Source organism: Epinephelus fuscoguttatus, linkage group LG21 (assembly GCF_011397635.1).
Source record: "Epinephelus fuscoguttatus linkage group LG21, E.fuscoguttatus.final_Chr_v1".
NCBI lineage: Eukaryota > Metazoa > Chordata > Actinopteri > Perciformes > Serranidae > Epinephelus > Epinephelus fuscoguttatus.
Window position 1 is genome coordinate 32371683 of NC_064772.1, and position 22024 is coordinate 32393706.

Below are 22024 nucleotides of genomic sequence, written 5' to 3' on the forward strand. Positions count from 1 at the left end.
AGACAGGATTGAGAAAGGGGAAACTGCGTCTAAGAACTCGCAGTCTCTTTGCCATTGGTATGGATTGGTACTGCAGATAATTTTTTTTCCTGCTTATCAATCCATCCATCCATCGCTATTTATCTGGTTTGAAAGCTATGCAAAGTAACCCAGAAACTCCTTTTTTCTAGCTACTTTCTCCAACTCCACCTTTGGGATTACATGGCAATCTCTGATCAGATCTAATCCCTCACCTATAGCCTGGGGTCTCCTGTCAAAAGGACATGCCTTGAGTACCTCCACAACAAGGTATGCACTTGAAATATCTGCACAACCTCAACTGGCTACCAAAATCAAATTTTGGTTGCTTGTATCCCCAATCTAATTCCAGTGATGCTGATAGTATGGCGTCCTCCATCTTTGACACATTAAAATCTGAATGCACCAAGTCACTTCACTGTCAGCCCCTTTCAATTTTTGCACCAACCTTGCACAGACAAGATCACATGTTCAAAGATTAAATAATTGCTGGAGAGACTAAATGCTCTTGCTACAAGAGGACGGATCACTGCTGCACAGATTTAATTTTAATATTCAAGGCTGCAATCTTGTTATTGGTAAATAAACTCACATGGCCACTGACTGATGCTGTATTGACTCATGTTAACGATGATGATGACCAAATGATGCTTTACTGGTGTCTGTTGAGATGCACCATAATCTTGGCACATCATCAGTATCGGCCGATATTGGCTTTAAAATGAACTATCAGAATCGGCCAACATGCTTTTTTCGTACTTGCACAATGAATGAATATTACATATTGAAAAGTATTGTATTCATGTCTCCATCTGCTGGAGGGCCATCATGATAAGAGTATGCATGTATAATATGATCTTAATTCCACTACAGAAGAGACTTCACTTCACTAAAATATAGGTAGGGAGAAAAGTGGATATATTGAAATATGGATATTGGTTAGCAGTCAAATGAGTGGTTACATATTGGCACATTGGATGTTGGCAAAAAATTGAATATTGCCCTTCACAAGACAAGATCCCAACAAGACAATGAATGTATGAAGTGTGACCATATATGATCAAACATGAGTTTAACACTGCAATTTGTCAAAAAATGCCTTGTGTTATTGGGGACCCACTTAAACGTCATTCTGTGGATTCTAAAAATCTATCAACATCACCGTTACTGCAAATTCTGTCAGTCACTACACAAGCTCAAAGTCTGGTAGGTAAACCCAAAGAAATGCAGTCGATGCTGCACTGATCTGCCTTTTGATAATTTTTTCCTCCCCAAAAATCACTCACCTTTTGTATTACAAACTATCTTCTATACAGAATTTCGGTTACATCTTAACTATTGGGTAAGTGGGCAACAGTAATGGGGAACACTGCCATGGAAAACTATTCACTTTGTGGACATTTCAAGCACAAATTCGTCTAGCAATTGGCACAAAGCTTCCTGTACTCCAGGTATAGAGCCTGTGAGGACATGGCACTTTTGTCTTAACAGCCCAACACGTTCTGCTCTTTGAGTTCCTCTTGAAAGTTTAGCCAGGTATAATCAGAGGTGGTTAGAGAGCTAGGTGAATTCTGGGAGCTCCACCCTTCTGCCTGGCTAAATATCACAGAAACATAATGCCACCTTCATTAGCATCATTCTATCTGCCCCACACTGCGCTGTGTTTTCTTTGGGGCCGGCCAGAACGAGAGCTTGAACATGCGCAGGCCCTGCCCATCATTATCCATGTTCAAGAGGCCTTATTCTTCGGCCATCCATAACAATCCAGGCATCAAATGAAACCCTTCTGGTTTCCTCAAGTCCCGACATCAGGGTTTATGCTTCAGCGTCTGAGGTATGCCATAATTCAGGCACTTTTACACGCTCACATTGGCGCGTTACAACCCTGGATCCTGAACAAACATGCTTACAGAGAAAAGATTTCTTTAGTGGGAGGGGATGAAAATTATGTCCATTTTTCTCCCTCAATCGTCTCTGTGACATAATGATTCTGGCTGGAGAACAAGAAAGACCACCAAAGGGGGAAATATATCATGCCAGCACATGAAAACAATGTTGGGCATTCTTTTAAAATGGAGGCCATATACAAAGGATACAGTCAAATGTAACCAACAATTAGACCCTTTTTTTTTTAGCACACTGAGTAATAAAGCATTCTCAGTTACATCAGTGAACTGGAGGAAGAGCTGCAGCAGTTGTTACATGTATTTGCAGGTTGAACAGTGACTGACAAGCGAGCTCATTTACAGTACAAACCCCTCCTGTTCCTTTTCCAACAGAAGAGACGAAGAAGGAAATTGGCTAAGGATTGTGGAGAATCCCAAGCGAAGATGAGGTTAGATCAGACAGACTGAATGTGTTACATTCATTACCTCTGTCTGTCTGCTAGCGTATAAAGATATCAAGTGTGCTCATCTTCTCCCCGAACTCAGCAGGTATCTAGTTTAACAGACGGTAATCGGACCACAGGCACATTCATGCTGGCAGAGGGGGAGTCAGAAGATCTGGGTGGGTCGACTGTTGGAATGACAATAAACTCAGTAATGTATGAATGAGACTGCACAGGAGGAGGTTATATAAAGCTGTGTTGAGCGAAGGTGCAAGTGTGTGTCTGCAGCAGGAAGGATGTGACTGTAAAGGTGAGTAACGTTGACTTAGACGTAATTTTAGAGATTCCAGATCCAGTGTTAAAATAGACACTGACTGTCTGGCCCGAGGCTGTTAAAACGTCTACTACTATTTCAGATTTTATTATTAGGAGTGACCCAGAATAGTCGACTCATTCAGTGATTTGATTTAAGGAGCCTAAATCGACTGCCAATCTCACAAATGAATCATTACAATTGCAGGAAAATGTGGTTATTCAACAAAGGATCGATCCATTCAGGCTGAATGTGGGTGCTGGATGTCTGATTTTACAGAGAATTGATTGGTTTCTTCCAAAACAAGTCACTATATCTACCTTATTTTGGTATTAATCTATTTAGCAGAGCACTCACATAAGAATGTGGTCCTCACAGAGTACTAATCATTATTATCATTATTATGTCTCTGCACTGGCGATAGCTGTGACATGAGGTACTATGTTTTTGGGTTGTCCTTCCGTCTGTCGCACTCTTGTGAACATGATATTTCAAGAACACCGAGTGCGGATTTCATATTTCAAATTCATATTTAGCATAAACGTTAACTTGGACTCCAAGATGAACTGGTGAGATTTTAGTGGTTAAAAGTCAAAGGTCAAGGTCATAGTTACCTTGTCTTTCGCATTCTTGTGAACACTGTATCTCAAGAACACCTAGTGGGGATTTCTTCAAATTTCGGCGTAAATGTTGACTTAGACTCAAGATAACCTGCTAAGATTTTAGTGGTTAAAAGGTCAAAGGGCAAGGTCACTGTGACCTTGTCCATTGCATTCTCCTGAACACTGTAGCTCAAGGAACACCTTCAGGGAATTTCTTTAAATTTGGCATAAATGTCCACTTTATGTCAGAGAGAAACTGATTAGAGTATGGTGGTCAAAAGTCAAGGTCACTGTGACCTTGCATCAATTTCATTCATATGAGCGTGATATCTCAAGAAGGCTGCGAGGATGTATCCTCAAATTTGTCACACACATTCACTTGGACTCAAAGATAAACTATTAAGATTTTAGTGGTTAAAAGTCAGAGGTCAAGGTCACTGTGACCTCACAAAACAACTGTGGCCATAATTCAAGCATTCATATGCCAGTTATGAAAAAGTTTTACTCAACTGACTAGAATATGGTGGGCAAAGGTCAAGGTCACTCTGACCTTGCATCCATCTCATTCATGTGAACGCGATATCTTAAGAAGGCCATGAGAGAATATTCTCAAATTTGGCACAATCGTCCACTTGGACTCAAGAATGAACTGATTAGAATTTGGTGGTCTCATGTCATAGGTCAAGGTCACTGTGACCTCACAAAACATGTCTTTGGCCATAACTCTAGAATTGATATGCCAATTATGACAAAATTTCACACAAATGTCTAATAGGATAAAATGATCAAGTGATAACAGTTTATATCCAAAAGGTCAAAGGTCAACTTCACTGTAACATCATAATATTCTGCAAAAAACACTTGTCTGGCCATTACCCAACGTTCTAACTCAGAAACAGAAAGGGAGACATTTGGTCTGATACTAAATTGGTGACACTAATCTTGGGTTCCAAACTTAAAACTGTGCTGATCGTATAAATCGTCTGTGCTGTGGGGTTAAAAATATGTGTAAAGCATCCACATTTTCACAGAGGTGGATGTAAACTGTAACTGCAACTTGACGGGTTCGCAGAGACATACAACAGCGAGGCGAGAATTCAAGCTTGAACAGTTCTCTGCCAAAATCAGCAGGGTGAGGCGCGTACAAACAGCTGTTTGTGGCTTTCAGCTTTCATCACTCTCTTTCTTTCTCTCTCTATTTAAGAGCAAATCAAAAGTTATGCTTAAAACCACTGAAAGCGAGCAGGAAGTGAACTAAGTGATGTGTTCTGTCCGCTGTCCACTTCCTTTCAGTGCTGTGGACAGCGCTGCTGCCGCACCTACAAACACACACCTACAAAATGAATCCTAGACACACAACAAACAGCACTGAATGGAATACATCCCATTTTAAGATAAGTTCTTAAGCTAAATTAGGAAGACAAAGTGCTTAGTTGGGTGTATCAGCTGGTTTGAGACTAACGCCACAAATGAGAATATAGATTAATGAGCAAAAAATGAAACACGATTTGACAGTCAGTCAACAGGCAAGATTTGACAAATCATATTAAACTATGTAAACTGATAGTCGGAGACACCCCTGATATTCTGTATTGAGATCTTAAAAAGTAAAACAAATGATATCCACATATCTAAACGTACGTAAATCACCAGTCTGATAGTAAACATTTATAAAGAACTGAAGTGCTTCAACCATGATGGATATGAATTGCTATGGCAAAACCAACATGAACATCAAAACCTCAGAAAACATCTTAACTGAACCACTGAGCAAAACTTCAACACATGACTCTAAAAGAAAGAGGTGCTTTTTTTGTTTGTTTGTTTTACCTTGACGAGCGATTGGAGGCTTTTCTCCCCGAACATGTCCTGGAGGAAGGTGTTGTCCTCGGGGCGGCTGACATGGGGCTGCAGCTGGGAGGGCAGAGCCGCCAGCAGCTCGTACAGACCTGAGGATGGGGGGAAGAGGAAACAGAGGGTCGGCATGGCAGTGGGAGGTAGGAGTACATGCATGCACAGTCACACACCAAAAACACATGCATAGAAACAGATGTGCGTACATCTGTAGTTTAATAATACATAAAAGAGAACATAAGTGCTGTACATGTGCAGGAATACAAACACACACTCTGGAGACGGACAAGACAAGATTAATAAACATACACATGAATGCCAACATGAGGGCTTATACAGGCTAACACACACAGTCATTTTCATTTATGGACGCTACGCTTCTTTGTCTTGTCCTCTGATGCACCCGTCCAAATACACACAACAAGAAAATAAACACACCTCAAAGTGCCACAAACTACAGAAAAACCACCCTAACGCAGCTCTGCTGCTTGTCACTGGAAGGAAAGGAAACATAGAGGCAATAAAGCATTTTCCTCCAGCCTCTACTTCCTGCCATTGTCCCAGCCTTTCCTGTTGTTTGAGGAACACTGCTGTCCCCAATCAGAAACAACTCCAGAAAATTCATTTCAGACAACAAGAAAATTCCACTTTTTGATCTGTTGAAAAATTCAATATTAAGCTGCTTTTTAAAAACTAAACAGATGGCACACATGCCTCGGGAGGCTTTCCATCCACACATCCTTCTTGCCTGCAAACAATCAATTTCTGGAGTAAAGTGCACGTGTGTTTGCTAAACAGAAGTTTTGGAAGCAGCACTCAGGATGAATTCTATGTGGCTGCTTATGTCAGTGTTTTTTATACTTAAAGACAGGAATTGAAGTGTTTGGAAATAACCTTTTGCACTGACAGGAACAGGATTTAGTGGCATCTAGTGGTGAGAATTTGAGATTGTAGCAACCAGGTGAACTCTGGGTTTTAATTCCTTTAGTGATCATTGTTCAGATTTTTGCTGGAAGCTAAACCATGCGCAGAGATCTTTTCCTCTCAGAAACAAACAAACCAGGTAATTAAAACCAGTAAAACCACTGAATAAAGCAGTTTCACTTTACAAATCAGCATTTCTTAAAGGCTCCTTGGCCCGTTGGAGACAGGTCGCTTGCCCTGCACCTGCTAATGTGCGCTCACCATTTTTTCTCCGATAACTGCAGGTGTGTTCGACTTTTTGTCTGATCGCAGTACTCTTAAATGTGGGTGGTATTCACAGCTCCATCTTTTACTACCAGATCTGTGTGCTAGGTAACACAACAGAGGGGGGACCGAACATGGGGACGGTATGGAACGGTTCCATTGGTACCATCCACAACTTTTCACAGTGGAAATGGAAAAAATGCGTACCTGAACCATACCACACTGCTCAGTGGAAACAGGGCTATTGCAGACTCTATGGATAAGGACCCGCTCCCTATGTAAATTTTGTTCTCAGGTTTTCCATGAAATTAAACATACTTATTATGTTAAATTCCATTTCTGCCAATATACCCCCTGAATCCTACTCACTGGACCTTTAAGAGAACTGAACCTGAGGTAAGTGAAGTTAACAGGCTTGGCTGTACACCAGCTGACGTCATGAGCTCACAAGGACAGTGGACATTTGCATTTATCCAGGCCTGTGTGGCCCATATACAAGTCATCACCATGGCAGGAGCAAAGTTTGCTGGTGACAGTGAGAAAAATGGTGCATAAGTCACAGCTGAATCTGAACCCCTTCAGAACGACACATGCTGAAATCTGTAAGGCCATTTGGGGTTTGCTAACCCGGCCTATAAATGAAATGAATATTTCAAACATCAGTTTAGAGAGAAGCGGACTGGGGAGCTGATGGTTTCAAGATTAAGCAGAAGGGAGGTAAAGCACTCAGAGGGAGGGAGCTCAAAACCAGTAAGTGAGCGGGGTCCCTTCCAAACATAACAGAGCCCTGGAGCACAACTGACGCAGAGTAGTAGCAGATACTTGTTTGTTGCTCTGTTCTGGTCTTCAGGGTGGCTATGATCCACTAAACCTGGGGATACATTAAAGGTCAGGCCCATACAGAGCGCAGTCAAGCTGGGTTATATGCATCAAAGACCCCTTTATAAATGCAGCAGAAAAAGGCCCCCCAGAATCAAACCCCTCAAACACAACCACACGGTGCTTGAAACCCTTTGAACTACTACTGATCATGTGAAGAAAACTCTAAACACATTCACGGCGGAGCCATCGAAACGTCAAAACAAACTGGAGCGGCTTGGCTACCTCACTGAGAGTGTCTTTCATCAGAGGACAGAGCAAAAGAGAGGAAGGAGGCAGAGGAAAAAAAAGGCACCACAGACGCAACTGGAGTAATTCGTAGCTGAAAATGATTGATTGAAAACAATGGTTGACGTCGTTGGCTGGATGAATGACTGGCTGACTGAACTGGCGGGTTCTCTGACTGGGTTAGAGCAAGTGTGTGCTGGCAGCTCAGACCACTTGGCGGGAGAGCCACGGCTGACTAACTTAGCTCATGTCATGCTGCTGCTGCTGCTGGGCAGTCAGATAGATGGAGTGTCGTCTGCCACTCTCGACCCTCTGCTTTCCATTTGGAGGTGATTTGGGGTTTTCAGAGATCTTTGAGCAGACGCACAGGATACATCAAGACGATATCCTGCCCTGTTCTTCAGCTCGCAACACGGATTCTGTGCAGTGTTAGCGCCTCATACCTCACTGCTACAAGAGCTCTGTGGCAAAGACAGAAGTAGAACAAAGGAGAGGGAAAAGCCGCAGAACAAGAGAGAGGCTTTACACACAACACATGTGAACTGGTCATTACAGAGACCCCCACAGTTTTACTCAAGCTAAGTGTATGATATTGTCCCTGGTATGTAATCATCTGATGCCTGGTTCTGCGGTCCTCATCACCAGAGGCTCTCTAGCTTTTTAGCTAACACAAGCCTGCCTGGAGGCAGCTGGCTCGCTCGATCATTTACAAGTTGGAACTCCCAACAGAACATCTCACATAATCTGTTAAAAAAAAAGATTTAAAGAGACATGGGATGAGGTGAGGGGTGTAGGAAGGGCGATGAGAGTGGGGGGGAAGAGATATGGTAATGTCATTACTATTGGCAGAGCTGAGATACCGGTAGGAAGTGATGAAGGGAGCAAGGGAGGGAAGGAGAGAGTGAGAGTCCCTAAGCGTTATTCTCCCCAGGTGTGATGTCCCCCCCTCCTGTCTACAATCTCAAGTATTTGATTCTTAATTCCCTCTGACAACAATTCCTCTCCATCCATGCTGGGAGAACCTAAACAGGCTGTGTGACATGTACATTATGGGAAACACATCAGCTCCATTAGCGGATCAGGAATAATAACATAATGGGAAAAAGAGATAAAAGACAAGCTGGGGTCATTATGTCAGGCTGAACCCTGTGAACCAGAGGGAAACCAGTTTCAAACAACAACAGAAAAGAGCTGCAGAGGAGCCAAGAGCTAAACAAGGACTCTGCAAAGCTGAAATTAAATATAAGAATGTATGGGTGGACAAGCGAGGAGGAGAAATGGAGGCAGAAAAGAGAGAGAAAGGAAAGGAGCCAAAGAACAACCACAGTGGTGGTAAAATCTCTGTGTGTGGACACTATAAAAAGTGGAGAGAGAGAGAGAGAGAGAGAGAACGAGAACTAAATCCAGGCCCAGATGTATGGACACACGTATGGGTCTGTAACATCAGAAACCGTGTCCAGAGCAGACAGTCAGAGACAAAATGAGAGAGGGGGAAGAGAAGAAGAAGAAAGGGAACGAGATTGCGCCAACCCTTCACCACTAAAGGGTGGACCAGCTTGTTTCTCGCAGGGCTGGTCTGGCTTCATTTGATTTGTTTTGGCCAGACTATTCTGGACCCTCTCGTGCGGCGGCTGTGTAGCAGACCTGGCAGTGTCTCGTAGTGGACCACTAGGTTCTGTTGTGGCTAGTGCTGGACTGGCCAGCCCAGAGGTCCTGAAGACCAGCGTGATGTTGCGCAGGACGGCCGACACGGTCTTCAGAGAAATCAGAGAGTCCGGGGCCTCCGAAGCTTCCCGTACGGAGGAAGTGACCACTTTAACTGCCAAACAGCACTTCCCCTCTCACGCCCACACCTCCACAGCGGTTAAGGAAAATAACAGTGTTTTTCACAGAGGCCTTTTATGTAAAACACACAAAAAAATCCCAGACAATGAAATGCATTAAACATGATATGTGTCAAATTGCTAGTCGCATAGGTCAACAACCTCAGGGGGGGTTTCTGGAGCAGTGCAATAGGAGAAAATTACAGGGATTAATCTAACAACAGTTTGCATGGTTGTAAAATATGACCTTCGCCATGACATTGTAACTTGGGTAGTGCTTACTTACACGCCACACAAGGATACATGAGCTGCTGGGAGACAAATTTATCAGTCTGTCCATAAGTTAACATTTTGGACTTTGCAGCGTGGATACAGGGGGACCCCACTTCCATCTTGTAACTACACTACATACAGAAAGACAAATTTTGTCCGCCTGGTGAAAATGAACTTGTTCAAATACAGGAAATGAATGCTGGGTTTCAACTCAATTTCCTCCCCCCACCCCCCTGCACTTTCTCCCAGGTGCCGAATGAGTTATTGACCTCCCTCATATATCTTTCAGGAACACATAGAGAGGCACAATGTTCGGTGAGGCTCGCCAGACTGCCGGGGGAAGAGAATTGTGACAACACGTGGGAGCTTTCTAAGCAGGTCAGTATTTCAAACGCAGCCTTGCGAACGTGCAAGAGGGCCATCTGTAAAGAAACATGGTGGCAGACAGGGGTGGCAACAAGAGAAGCAGCTGCAGACTGCGTAGCCTAATCCACTCAAGGTTTGATTTACCTCCTTGTTCTACATCTGAGAGAGGAATAAAGGGCTGCCTCAGGCATAGCAAAGGCAGACGGGGACAGAGAGCAAAGACGAAAACAAATTGAAGCAAGAACGGGCTGAGAAACACAACGTCTGAGACACACGCTGACATAAATAACATCTGATTAAAGCATGTGTGCAGACAGAAGAAGAATGATGACACTGAGGACAAAAGGAACACCATGAAAAGAGCGGAGAGTGATGGCTTTCTGCAACAGCAAGAAATAACAGTTACAACGATGATGACGATTCCTGCACTAATGTAAACACATTTGCGTCCGAAGGGAGGAACTCTAGACAGACAGTGGGCGTGAAGATGGATTTAACCTGAGTCAGGTGCCAAACAAAAGGAGAAGTGTTTAGGGCCACTTGTTCACAGCCAACACACGACTGATATGTCATCAGCCCACTGCCCCCATACGGCTCCTCTTCTCTCCTGAGGACTACCAGCAGCTAACTCCCTTAAAAACTTTCTGGCTGGGTTGCACCATTAAGGATTAATTTTTAAACCTGATAACAGTAAATAATAGAAACTTTAGACTTAAAAACTAGCTGAAAACTACTAAAGAATAAATCTAAACCTCTCTTTAAACATCAGTGTAGCTTTCACTCCAAACCTAGATTAAATCAAATCCTGTTGCACCAAAACTTTAAACTCTAGTTTGCAAATGTGATACAGTATATACTGGTTTAGCTTTTATAAAGGCACCTTTATGAGATGGATTGCGCAAAAAAATAAAGTTTCTTAAAGACTGTTAAGGGACAGATTCAACTGATTTTATGATGCTGCTGAGTTTCTCTCAGGATATTAGTTGAGCACGGAAACTGTTATGGAGCTGACAGGAAGATTGGACCAACTGTCAAACATGGCAGTGAAAGAAATGCAGCTGTACCACCAATGTTCCAACTCACAGTGGCCCTAAGATTTCATGCTGTTACTGATTACTGGGCTGCTACTGTCTGTTTTTTATATTCTATTTCTTCTATTACTTGGCCACATTGCTCCATTATTTAAGGTAACAACTTTTTCTTACAGGAGGGGAAATTAGATCTTCTCTCCGAGCCATAATGAGGAATGTTAGGCTACCTAACTGACCTTTAGTTAGCTAGCAAACACCAACACTTTTGTTAAGGAATACAGAGCAGCTGAAAGTTTCCTCAAACATTAACACATTCCCCCAAACCCCATTTCTTTTATACCCTACTAATTAGGTCCTGACAGCACAGGACCTACTTATTTCAATTTGGTGAAACAAGCATCTCTATATTGATTAATCTTTATTTAATTTTGGTTGACATCGATAAATCTTAGATCAAACTAGAGACCATCTTTCAATGGGATCACTCCAGCTGTAATACAGTGATCCGTCACTTAACACAAATTTCAATCAGGGGCGTTAAATGGGCCCTTCCTGACTTCCTTGCCCCCCACTTCTGGTGAACTTGCTCAGACAACATTCATTCATTAGCGTAACCGCTTATCCTGTTGGGGGTCGTGGATGGGCTAGAGCCTATCCCAGCTGTAATTGGGTAAGAGGCGGGGTACACCCTGGACAGGTCACCATTCACACTCACATTCACACCTACGCACAATTTAGAGTCACCAGTTAACCTGCATGTCTTTGGACTGTGGGAGGAAGCTGGAGTACCTGGAGGAAACCCACGCTGACACAGGGAGAACATGCAGCCTTCGCAGAAACCACATTGCTGTGACTGCACCACCGTGCCACTGCTCAGACAACAAACATCCCAACTCAGCTGTCACTTTGATCTCAACTACACATCTGTAAAGTTTCATGAGCCAGGGGTGTAAAGTTAGGGACCATTGGCTCCTTCCCTACTTCCTACCCTCCTACTTCCTGTCCCATGGCTTGTAACACGCCCATCTTCAAACCTGACCTTCATTTTGATGTCAGCTACACACCTATAAAGTTTCGTGACTGTATCTTGCATGGCTGCTGTCTTATCATGATGACAAAAATCTGTCCATAGACACACAGAGATAAACACCTGCATACTCAAAATAGCTTTTCTGGTAGTTCCTGCTGTGACTGTTGACTCCAGGACATTTTGCCATGATGACATGGAGGTTAAAACAATATCAGCCGTCACAAGCTTGCAGCTGGTAATTAATCATTGGTGGTGCAAGCCAGCCTCTCTCTTCTAAAGTAGCAGACAGGAGCATGGAATATCAGAGCATTGGTTGTCTGGATTAAGTGACCTTTGACTGCTGTGGCATTACCTACCAGACATAAAATTATATAGTATTACAAGATGTATTAGCTGAGCAGACGCTGTGATCTTTGAACATAACTTTGAATGAGTCCAGCAGCGTTCTACTTGGGATACAACAGTGGTAGACCGTGGAAGAGCGTGGAGAGTGGTAATACATAAGGCTGGCTCATGAACATAACAGCAGGAATCCACGCTCCATTCAAGCCCGCAAACCTCCCATTACCATTTCCAAAGACCAAACCACTTCTCCACATTAAAAAAAGGTCAGGGGATTGAGCCCACCAATACCATCTTCAATGATATTTCAGTGTCACGGTCTCTGAATAACTCCATCGTTTGGGAGGAGGGGGAAAAGAGCGAGTGGCTTTTGCAAGATGTTAGTTAGGGCTCCACGGCATGGAAAAATGACTTCAGCAAGTACAGTGGGCCGGTCCAGGTGCAATCAACCGTCACTCTGATCATATATCGACTGCTTCACTACCGCAGGCTGAACTCTGGATGTGTGTCATTTCAGGGCCTATAAAGAATCCGCGGCCCTTGCTGAGATCATGCTCCATTCAGGGGGGAGCAAAAAGAATCCAGGTTGCAGGACCTTATCAGTTGCATTTCAGAGCCAGGACGGGCCAAGCTTTTCAAAAAGGATTTACTTTATTTCACCTTATTCTCAACATGCCATCGAATATCACGTAGCAAGTGTCTCGCTCCGTCCTCTGCTCCATGCTCCGTCACACCTTTACACTTCAAAGGGCTGTCAGCACGTTGAAAACAGAGCTCAGGACAAAAGTACAAGTCTAATCAACATAATTGAATGCATATAGTCTACAGGATCCGTCAGCAACCTGAAGACCAAGCTGTGTTTTCAGCGACAACAGTTTTAACAATCACACTGCAGACAAGTGAGGCTTAAGTGGAAGCACCTGCAACGTGGCCGGAGTAAAGCAACTCATAGGGAACTCGGTATCTTTTCCAGGTTTGAGTAGTTAAACTTCACAAATGATATATAATGTAAGGACAGATAGACAGGAGAGAAATTAAACATGAAGGAAAGACAAAAGGTTCAGAATATCTGGGCAGACAAAAAGATGTCGACAGAGACGGTGTCATGGATAAAGACAGATATATGAGATGTGGAGGATGGAGGATATAGCAGAGTGGCAGTCTAGTGTTGGTTGGATGCGGGGATGGATGGTCCAAAAGTCTGCGGGAAGGCTGAGCTTGGCAGTCGTCATCCAGAACTTCTCGTTCCCCTAGATGGAGATGAAAAGCCGCTGTTTGGCCAAGCTCGAGCCGGCTAAGCTTAGATTCACTCTAACATGGCAGACAAAACACAGAAGCCACAATAAGCTAGTCATGTCCAAGTGACCTGCCACCTCCGCTTATTATGGCGATGGAACAGCAGCAGACTCTCTGGCACGGGCCCTCATGTTCTGTCCAAAGCCGTGGCCAGCTACTTATTTCTAGCAAGTCTTCCAGGGATATCAGCGGCGCCAATACCACCTGAAAGGCTTCATTATGATCATAGGTTAATAGAAGCACTTATGAAAATTTGTGCGTTAAATTTACACTCTAAATCTTTCGCCATCTCACTCTTAAAGTTGCAAGCGATTACTCAACATCTTATTGCCTGGTTGTCAAACAGAGCACATGGTCTGTAAAGCTGTTTTCAGGTTCCTCCTCATGCAAGTGAGCATGTCCTGCTCGCCAATGACCGATTTAGTAGCCTGTGTGCTTTGGATGAGAACAGCGGAGGATGTCATCCCACCTCAACAAAAAGAGAAGGAATTCTTCGTATTCAAACAAATAAAAGTCATCATTCCTCACTTTCAGTGGCACTCTCTTGATTTCTTTCTTTTACATCTGCTTCCTTTGACTGTGTTTTTTTTCTCGCCTTTTTTTTTTTTTTTTTTTTTTGCTAAAATGATGTGGAAATTTTAGTCCTGATGTAACTGGAAACAGGGAGCTCTTCCAGTGGCAACAAATCCTTGTGTTTCGGTACTGTATCACTGCGGCACAGAGCCGGCTGCTGGCCAAGGACCACGACAAATGGCTGGAAGCTCCCAGAGGAACGCCACCCCCCTGACATAGGCAGAGTCCTCCCCCAACCCTCCCTTAAGTCTCCCACGAGTTGAACCCGGCCAAGGCCAGATGCTCTGGATTCTTGACATCAGGATGGAAAAATTTATTGTTACCCTTGACAGAGGAAAAAAAATACGACCATATTCTTATCATATTGCTCGTATCATTCAGAGATTTGTGTTTCCATGTATGCTTTTGTCCTACACAGGAGTGTGTGTATGTGGAAGCCGTAATGCAGGGAAGTCACAAAGTGCCTCACCATAGGAATATCTGCATCTCATTACTCAATGTCATTATAGAGCCATCACCTTTTCCAACAGGGGGTGTTCAGGATTGGATCGAATACGATGGCTGGAATCACTCATCTATCGCTCCCGCACAAACATGCACACATGCAGCCAGTAAGTTATTAGCGTATCTGGTAAAAGCGTTGTCCCATCGCAAGATTTCCATGTGTAGTCTTTCATGCGAGTGTCGCCCACCTCCTCCGCAGCTGTGCACGGCTGAACCACCCTTATCTTTAAATGCTGTGCGGGGGCTGTAAACCTTGATAGAACACGCAGGTACGGCTTGGAATAACACAGTTAACTTTAATAAGGTTAATAAAAGGGCATCGGGGTCTTTAGAAGTGCCTGTTTGAGAGTGTGTGCAAGGTTTTGGGCGGGTCTCCAGTGTATGGTTTAAGGGGCATCATGCATTGACTGTAATGGCACATGGGGGGCTTGTAAGCAAGCAGTTGACACAGCAGCAGTACTGGGCAGAGCAGTCAGTCAAAACCAACTGATTTTAACATAAGACCAATTAACTAAGCTATGCCTTGTTCCCTGAATCAAGAAGAAGTAACAACTTCTATATGTAATTTAATTTTCTAAACTTCATGTTGAGAGTTTAGTTGATTAAAATAGATGTAGGCTTTCTCAGAAAATTATAATAATTAAAAACTATAGCCCAACTAATCCCCAAAAATGCAAAAATAAAATAGCCCAACTGAGAATTTTTGAGGCTGGCAATGATCAGCCATTTCTAGATGTTCTGCACAAAAGCACAGGTAAATTGTTTCACACCGTGTGCAATACTGTGGTGGAGCATACACGTCATCGATTAACAAACTATTTTCTATCGCAAAATACACTGAAGAATGGCACAACACAAAACACACGGACAACAGACAAGACAAATCATCATGACAGAGGCTGTGTTGACACAGTCAACATGCGTTAGATTAAATATGTATGATTAGTGATAACGTTAGTGTAGTATAAATCACTAACTCACAACACTGAAACAAGCTGCCTTTGATTTTTTTTATGAATTATACATTATACATATATATACATATATATATTATTATACATTTACTATTTTTACAATGACTATTTTTACAATTTTCCCTTGCTCCCATAATTTCCTTGCAAAAATATCTAAAACCGTCACAACATGCACCTCAGTGTTTTTAGCAAGGCTGTTGTAAAATCAGCCAATTTAGGCCCAACAATCCCCCAAAAAGCCTGCATATGTACTTGAGAATGTAAAAAAATCTGATACATAAATATCGGATGACTTTTTTTTAGCATAAACACATGACATAAAGAAACTGTCTTGACAAGGCCAAGGAACACCTCCTCAAACTGCCCACGTTTCACCAGACTCATCCTCAGTCTCCATGCCAAAAGCTTGGATATAAACCTCGCTGTCTTACAGGTTTTGGCCTATTTACAAGGATGAGCCTGGGGAATGTAGTTTTTGGAGGGGCATTAATCGCCTGGAGAACCTGATATGAAGGGGCAGGAAAAAGTACCAGCAGCTTTTGAGAAATGCCGGTGCACCAAAATAAAACCAGGGTACACCAAGGAGTTAAATGTAGAAATGTGTGAACTGGCCCATTTCAACCACTGCCTGGGGGGTGTATCACACATTCATAGAAGGTAACCTTCTGATTAATTTTAAGAATACAGATGCCAATTCAAATCTACTATGCAGCGTGAGAAAGTGACAGCCCAAATGCAGACAGAAGCGATGTAAACATATCTCACTTACTGTACAGACTCATGTGAAATATGTGAAACTAGAGATAGCAAAGTATCGCCCACTCCTATCTAGTAAAGATTTAAGTCCAGCTGTTCGTTCTGATGTCTCCGGCTCTAAATCGCCGATATCAACCCGCTCTACCTGTCCCCCACAAATGAACAAAACGACCACAAAACTGCAATCACATAACTGCAGAAGCAGGGAGGAAATGGGGCTACACGGAGCAAACACCCACTCTCACTCCAGGAGGCTCACTGACCTCTGAATGGCATAAACCAGATGTGGAGCGTCTGTGATGGGAGAGCGGAGAGAGCTCTCTCGGTTGCTCCTCGCCAGCAGACATCGAGCTGCCATCACTGTGCAGCCCTCATCAAGTGAAGGGGCAAGTGATTGCTGAAATGACTCCAAGCCCCACACAGAGAGAGTTTAGACTCATGTGGAACTGCATGCAGCAGACGATCTTTGATTTCAACAGGACAATGATAAACTTGAATTTCAACATTCCTATTTTCTAAATCAGTGTTATTGTGTCTCTGTTTATGAGTCTGTAGCACGGAGGTGGCACTTTGATTGGACATCCTGTGATACTGTAGGGGTAAGTAGAGCTTTCTGGTAGACCATAATATAAATGCAACAAAACACAAACACCCACACAGAGTAAAAAAAAAAAAGGGCAAGTTTCTCGAAACTTAACCTTGCAGCTAATGGAGCTCAGCAGGGAGATAAATGGTGTGTAGCAGACAGAGGAGTGGGCTGGGTTTGTCTGTCTGAAGATCCCAGAGTGGGAGCTGAAATAAACTGAGATGAGCTGAGCCAAACTGAGCGGAGGCGTAACAGTTATCTGTCCCCGACTGAGCCCACAACAAAACTCCATCACAGCTGAACAGGAGGAGAAATGACTAAACAGCAGCTGTCTGGAGGAGAGAAAGGACCTGGAGAGCAGCTGCATAGCTTTGTTGGAAGAGGGGGTTACAGAGTTTTCAGGTTAATCTGAGCACAGTTTTGACTTATCATCTCTGCGGAGCAAGCTTCCCATTATCAGCCCTGTGAAGTGTTTGCACAATTAAAAGCTAATTTTCTGTCTCGTCTTGGCCGCCTTGTTAGAATGTGAATTAATGTGTGTTTGTGTATTAGATCCCAAGAATAGCAGCCAAGAAAATGTCACATATCAGCATCCTGAAGCGTGGGGCAGGTTTTTCTGGATGTTGAAGGATGGAGAGTAGGGCTTGGATAAGCTCGCACAAAATGTTTCAAACACCGAGAGCAGGGCCAGCGTCATCAACCAAAGCCTCGTCATTAATCTGCTTCCAAAGTATTCATGAAAAATCTAAAAGTCGCACGGTGAAATGAGTCCACAGTAACCCAATCACCAGGGCTTTCTCTCCAGCACTCACCGTGGTCATATTTTAAAGCTGGTTTTCCAACATTTTATTGTTTTTCAACTTTATTTTCTCACTTTTTGGTTTCATTTATTAGAATCTAATTCATACAGAGGCCTGTTGTTTATTTGGGCTGAGACAGAGAGAGAAAGATGGTATGATCTTACATGTGCCCTCCATTTGTCTGCCCACGTGTTTGCTCTGCAAACACTCCAATAATGAGCATTTTAATAAGATCTACACACACACACTTATGTGTCCAAATCTGGTGATGAAATAGGAGAGCTGCTACTAAAGAATAGTTAAATTAATGATAATATTTTCCCCATTATGTTAAAAGCCAGAGCACAGTACTTCATCTTCTGCGAGTGTGTGTGGTGAGGGTGTTGTTGAGGGGTCTGCAGATGGCAGGGCTGCTAATGAAAAGAAGCGAAGGTACCGGCAAGACACTGTAATGTCTCTGTAATTATTGGCAGCCACCACATGTGGAGGAGGTGTTGTTAGCCTCTGTGGATTTATGCTCGCCTGCAGAGGTGTTGCTACATGCAAGCCAAATCTCCAGAACAGTGCAGAGGGTCCTGCTGCAGCTGATGTGGACGTCCGGTACACTGAGACGACACGTCAGCCAATTCTAGTTCAAATCCTCTGCTGTAAATAAAAGAATGTAGGCACAGTTACCTCCAGTTACAAAGTAATTTAATTTTGCTTTCATAACGAACACAATAGATATCAGAGCTGTATTATAAACCAACAAACACCTAAAGCTTGAAGCTATTTCAATACATCCATGTTTGATATTCTTTTTCTAATATAATAAAGAGTCAAACATTTCTTACATAATATGTCTGGGCTTCTAGTTTACAAAGATGATTGCATCTTTTAGGACGTTACCATTATCTGAAGTCATTAACACAATATTTGTGGTATAAGTGTGGATATAACTCACAGTTTGTGCTGCACCACAGCCCAAAAAAGGCGCTTAGCTCTAAAGGGTGCCAAGAGATTGATTTTATTAAAGTGAAAGGTTTTCCCAACAGATATTTGGTTACTTAAAAACCTCTTTGGTATGCAGAGGATAGCAGAGAGAAAAAAAAGGTAAGTGTTATTAAGTATGGTCCCAGATAGATTTGGGTCAAGTCAGGAATTACCCTGTACCATGATTTTATTTTGGTGCACCGGCACTTCTCAAAAGCTGTTGGTACTTTTTCCTGCCCTATACATATCAGGCTCTCTGGGCAATTAATGCCCCCCCCGCCCCCCCAAGACTACATTCCCCAGGCTCATGCTTGGATATAAACCTTGCTGTCTTATAGGTTTTGGCCTTTTTACAAGCTTTTGGCATGGAGACTGGAGATGAGTCTGGTGAAACGTGGGCAGTTTGAGGAGGCGTTCCTTGGCCTTGTCAACACAGTTTCTTTATGTCATGTGTTTATGTTAAAAAAAGTCATCCGATATTTATGTATCAGATGTTTTTACATTCTCAAGTACATATTGGTCAGTCCCTTCAGGATGCTGCGGGCTTTTTTGGGGATTGTTGGGCCTAAATTGGCTGATTTTACAGCAGCCCTGCTAAAAACACTGCAATGCATGTTGTGACGTTTTTAGGCATTTCTGCTCCAATCAAAATGGACCCACGGCCCACATTTGGATCACGACCCACCACTTAGGGACCACTGCTTTGGACTAGGGATGGGCGCAATTAGACGTCTAAATGATGAAACGTCTGCCCCTTCACTAGTCGGCACCAGAAATATTAGTCAGTTAAACCAATTAGTGTTTTATTCACGTACAAGGCATCTTAACTGTCATGCAGCTGCCCGCCACTAGTGGGTGCTACAGAGCCATCAGACAGCAGTCCCCGCAGTAATGCTTGAGTAGACTGGAGTTTTAAAACAGCACGGTGGGAAACTGGAGAGATGTTCTCTCGCAAAACCAGCGCGGTTTGGCAGCACTTTGGTCTAGAAAATGAATTCAGCAGCAATGAGACGTTATATTATTTGTTAACTTAATAATGTGCAGGTTTACATTCATACTGCACGGAGCAACATGCCTCTCATTTCAGCTGGAATTTAATTATAAATTAGATGTTTTATTAACTTTAAAGTGAATTGCTGTCATTTCTGTCAGATAAGCTGCAAGGTTCAATGTGCCCCACATTTCAGAGGCAGTTTATTCATTTTAGATGTTATTTTAGTGGTTAACTTTTGACTGAGTTGCCGTCATGTTCACATTCATACCGCACGGCGCAAAGTGTCTCGTACTTCAGCAGCATTTAAAATCCGACATGGTTGTTGAAGATTGTGATTAAAGGCTTCAAAGGGCTCTTAATGCACACAATATTTTTGGGGACAATGTTTCAAATACTTAACAATAAATTGTTGGGTTTTCCTTTTTTAGATTAGTCGACTAGTCTTAATTAACATTTTCATTTAGTTGACAGGTAAATTAGTCGACAGGAACATCCCTACTTTAGACATCACAAATTTTGCCCTTAAATCAGAAATGATCCTGAGGAAATATGGACCTGCACTTGTATAGCGCCTCTCTAGTCATCTGACCACTCACAAGTCACATTGACCCATTCATACACACATTCACACACTGGTGAGCGAGGCTACCATACAAGGTGCCACCTGCTACTCAGTTTTTAACACACTCATACACCGATGGAACACTCAACAGCCGATTTGGGGTTGAATAGCTTACTCAAGGATACTTTGAAATGCAGACTGAAGGAGCCAGGGATCGAACTCCTGATCTTGTGATTGGTGGACGACCTGCTCTGCCTCTGAGCCACAGCTTAGAAACTGTAATAGACACCATGCAGTATAATCCAAGTTTAATTTATTACTTAACAGAATGCACAAGAAAAGTTAAAATGCACACGATTGCCCAGGTGTTGTTTGCAGAAGTACCGTTTTAGCAAAAATGCAAACATTTTCTCAGATAGTGCGCCTACAAATAATTTAGAAAGTCGTACTATCAGATGTAACGCAGGCTTTAAAACCAGAATAAGACGGCTACATCATACAGAATAACTCAATAATGGGACAGAGAATCAGAATAACCAAATAACAGAGTATCAATCGAGGTAAACTCGTCAGCAATCATTCCTTCATCTATTTTCTCTCTGACACCGCCAAGTCTCGAGCTCTAACTTATCTGACCAGCACCAGATGTAGCTGAAAGGTTTGTCTCTTGCAGCACACCATAAATACGGCAGATTTTCCATCATCCTAATGGAGCTTTATCTCTTAATTCAACAGTATTATTATGATATCAAGAGCAACACTGCCAGTACGCTGTGTAAATGTTGGTACAATGCCGGGGAGTCCTGATGCCAGGCCAGCCGCAAATATCTGTGACTTCACCAGGCCTGGAGATCAGTGATCTAACGTTCATCTATAATGTTCATCATGTTTCACCTGCACACACAACTTCACAGGACCATCAAGGGGGAAGCAGAGGAGATGGGCCGGAGGAGTCTTTACGTGTTTTATTTGGAAACCTGAGCCCTCGCCGGTAATTGCCCAAAATGACTCTAATCGCAATTGACGTTCTGGCTTTCTACTTTGTCTGCACAAATTTCCAGGACGACGGGGGCTACGGTAACTCTGTTAAAAGTCTGGACGCAGAGACGCACACACTCTTTATCCATCAGGGCAGGACATAATGTCTGTCCTCCTTTTGTCCATTTGCTATCCTGAGCTTGTAGGGTCCCCCTGCGTGTGTGTGTGATGATGTAGCCGGCCATTAAGCCAGACTGAGAGGGGGATAGTGCTCCTGAGGGGAGAGGTGGTGATTTCTGGCAGCTGCCTCGGCGTTGACAAGCTTGACGCGTATTTCATTCTGACATCACACACACTCATCCACACAAACACTCACACACTCTCCTCAGAACAGAGCAGAGAAACGGAGTATACATATTTGGACATTATTTTTGCTCTCTGTTGTGGTGTGAATATTGCAGTGGTGTGTTTTTCATTTGGCAGGGAACAAAATGAAGTGAAAATGGACATTGGTTTAGTTTCCAACCACAGTTTTAAAAGGTCCACTGCAGTCTAGAAAAAGCAGCCTTAGACAATTTCAGAGTCAATCATTTCTAATTTGAAATTAAATTTAAGTGGTGGCTGACTCTACAATAAAGATAAATGAACATTTTCTTCTGTTTGTGCACTGATGGCAGACGTAAAAACCTGAATCAAAGCAGACAAATACTCTTTACGAGTGCATTTTACTGGTTTTGTGCAGGAATTCTTGTG

The 22024-nt window shown here is 43.0% G+C and overlaps 1 protein-coding gene across 1 annotated transcript in view; it reads right to left on the reverse strand.

Moving 5' to 3' along the window:
- Nucleotides 1-22024, reverse strand: part of mpp7a (MAGUK p55 scaffold protein 7a) — a 183171-nt gene that overhangs the window by 120634 nt on the left and 40513 nt on the right. The window contains exon 3 of the mRNA XM_049564751.1: nucleotides 5093-5211. Coding sequence (XP_049420708.1) covers nucleotides 5093-5211 — 119 coding nt within the window. The remainder of the gene's footprint in view (nucleotides 1-5092; nucleotides 5212-22024) is intronic.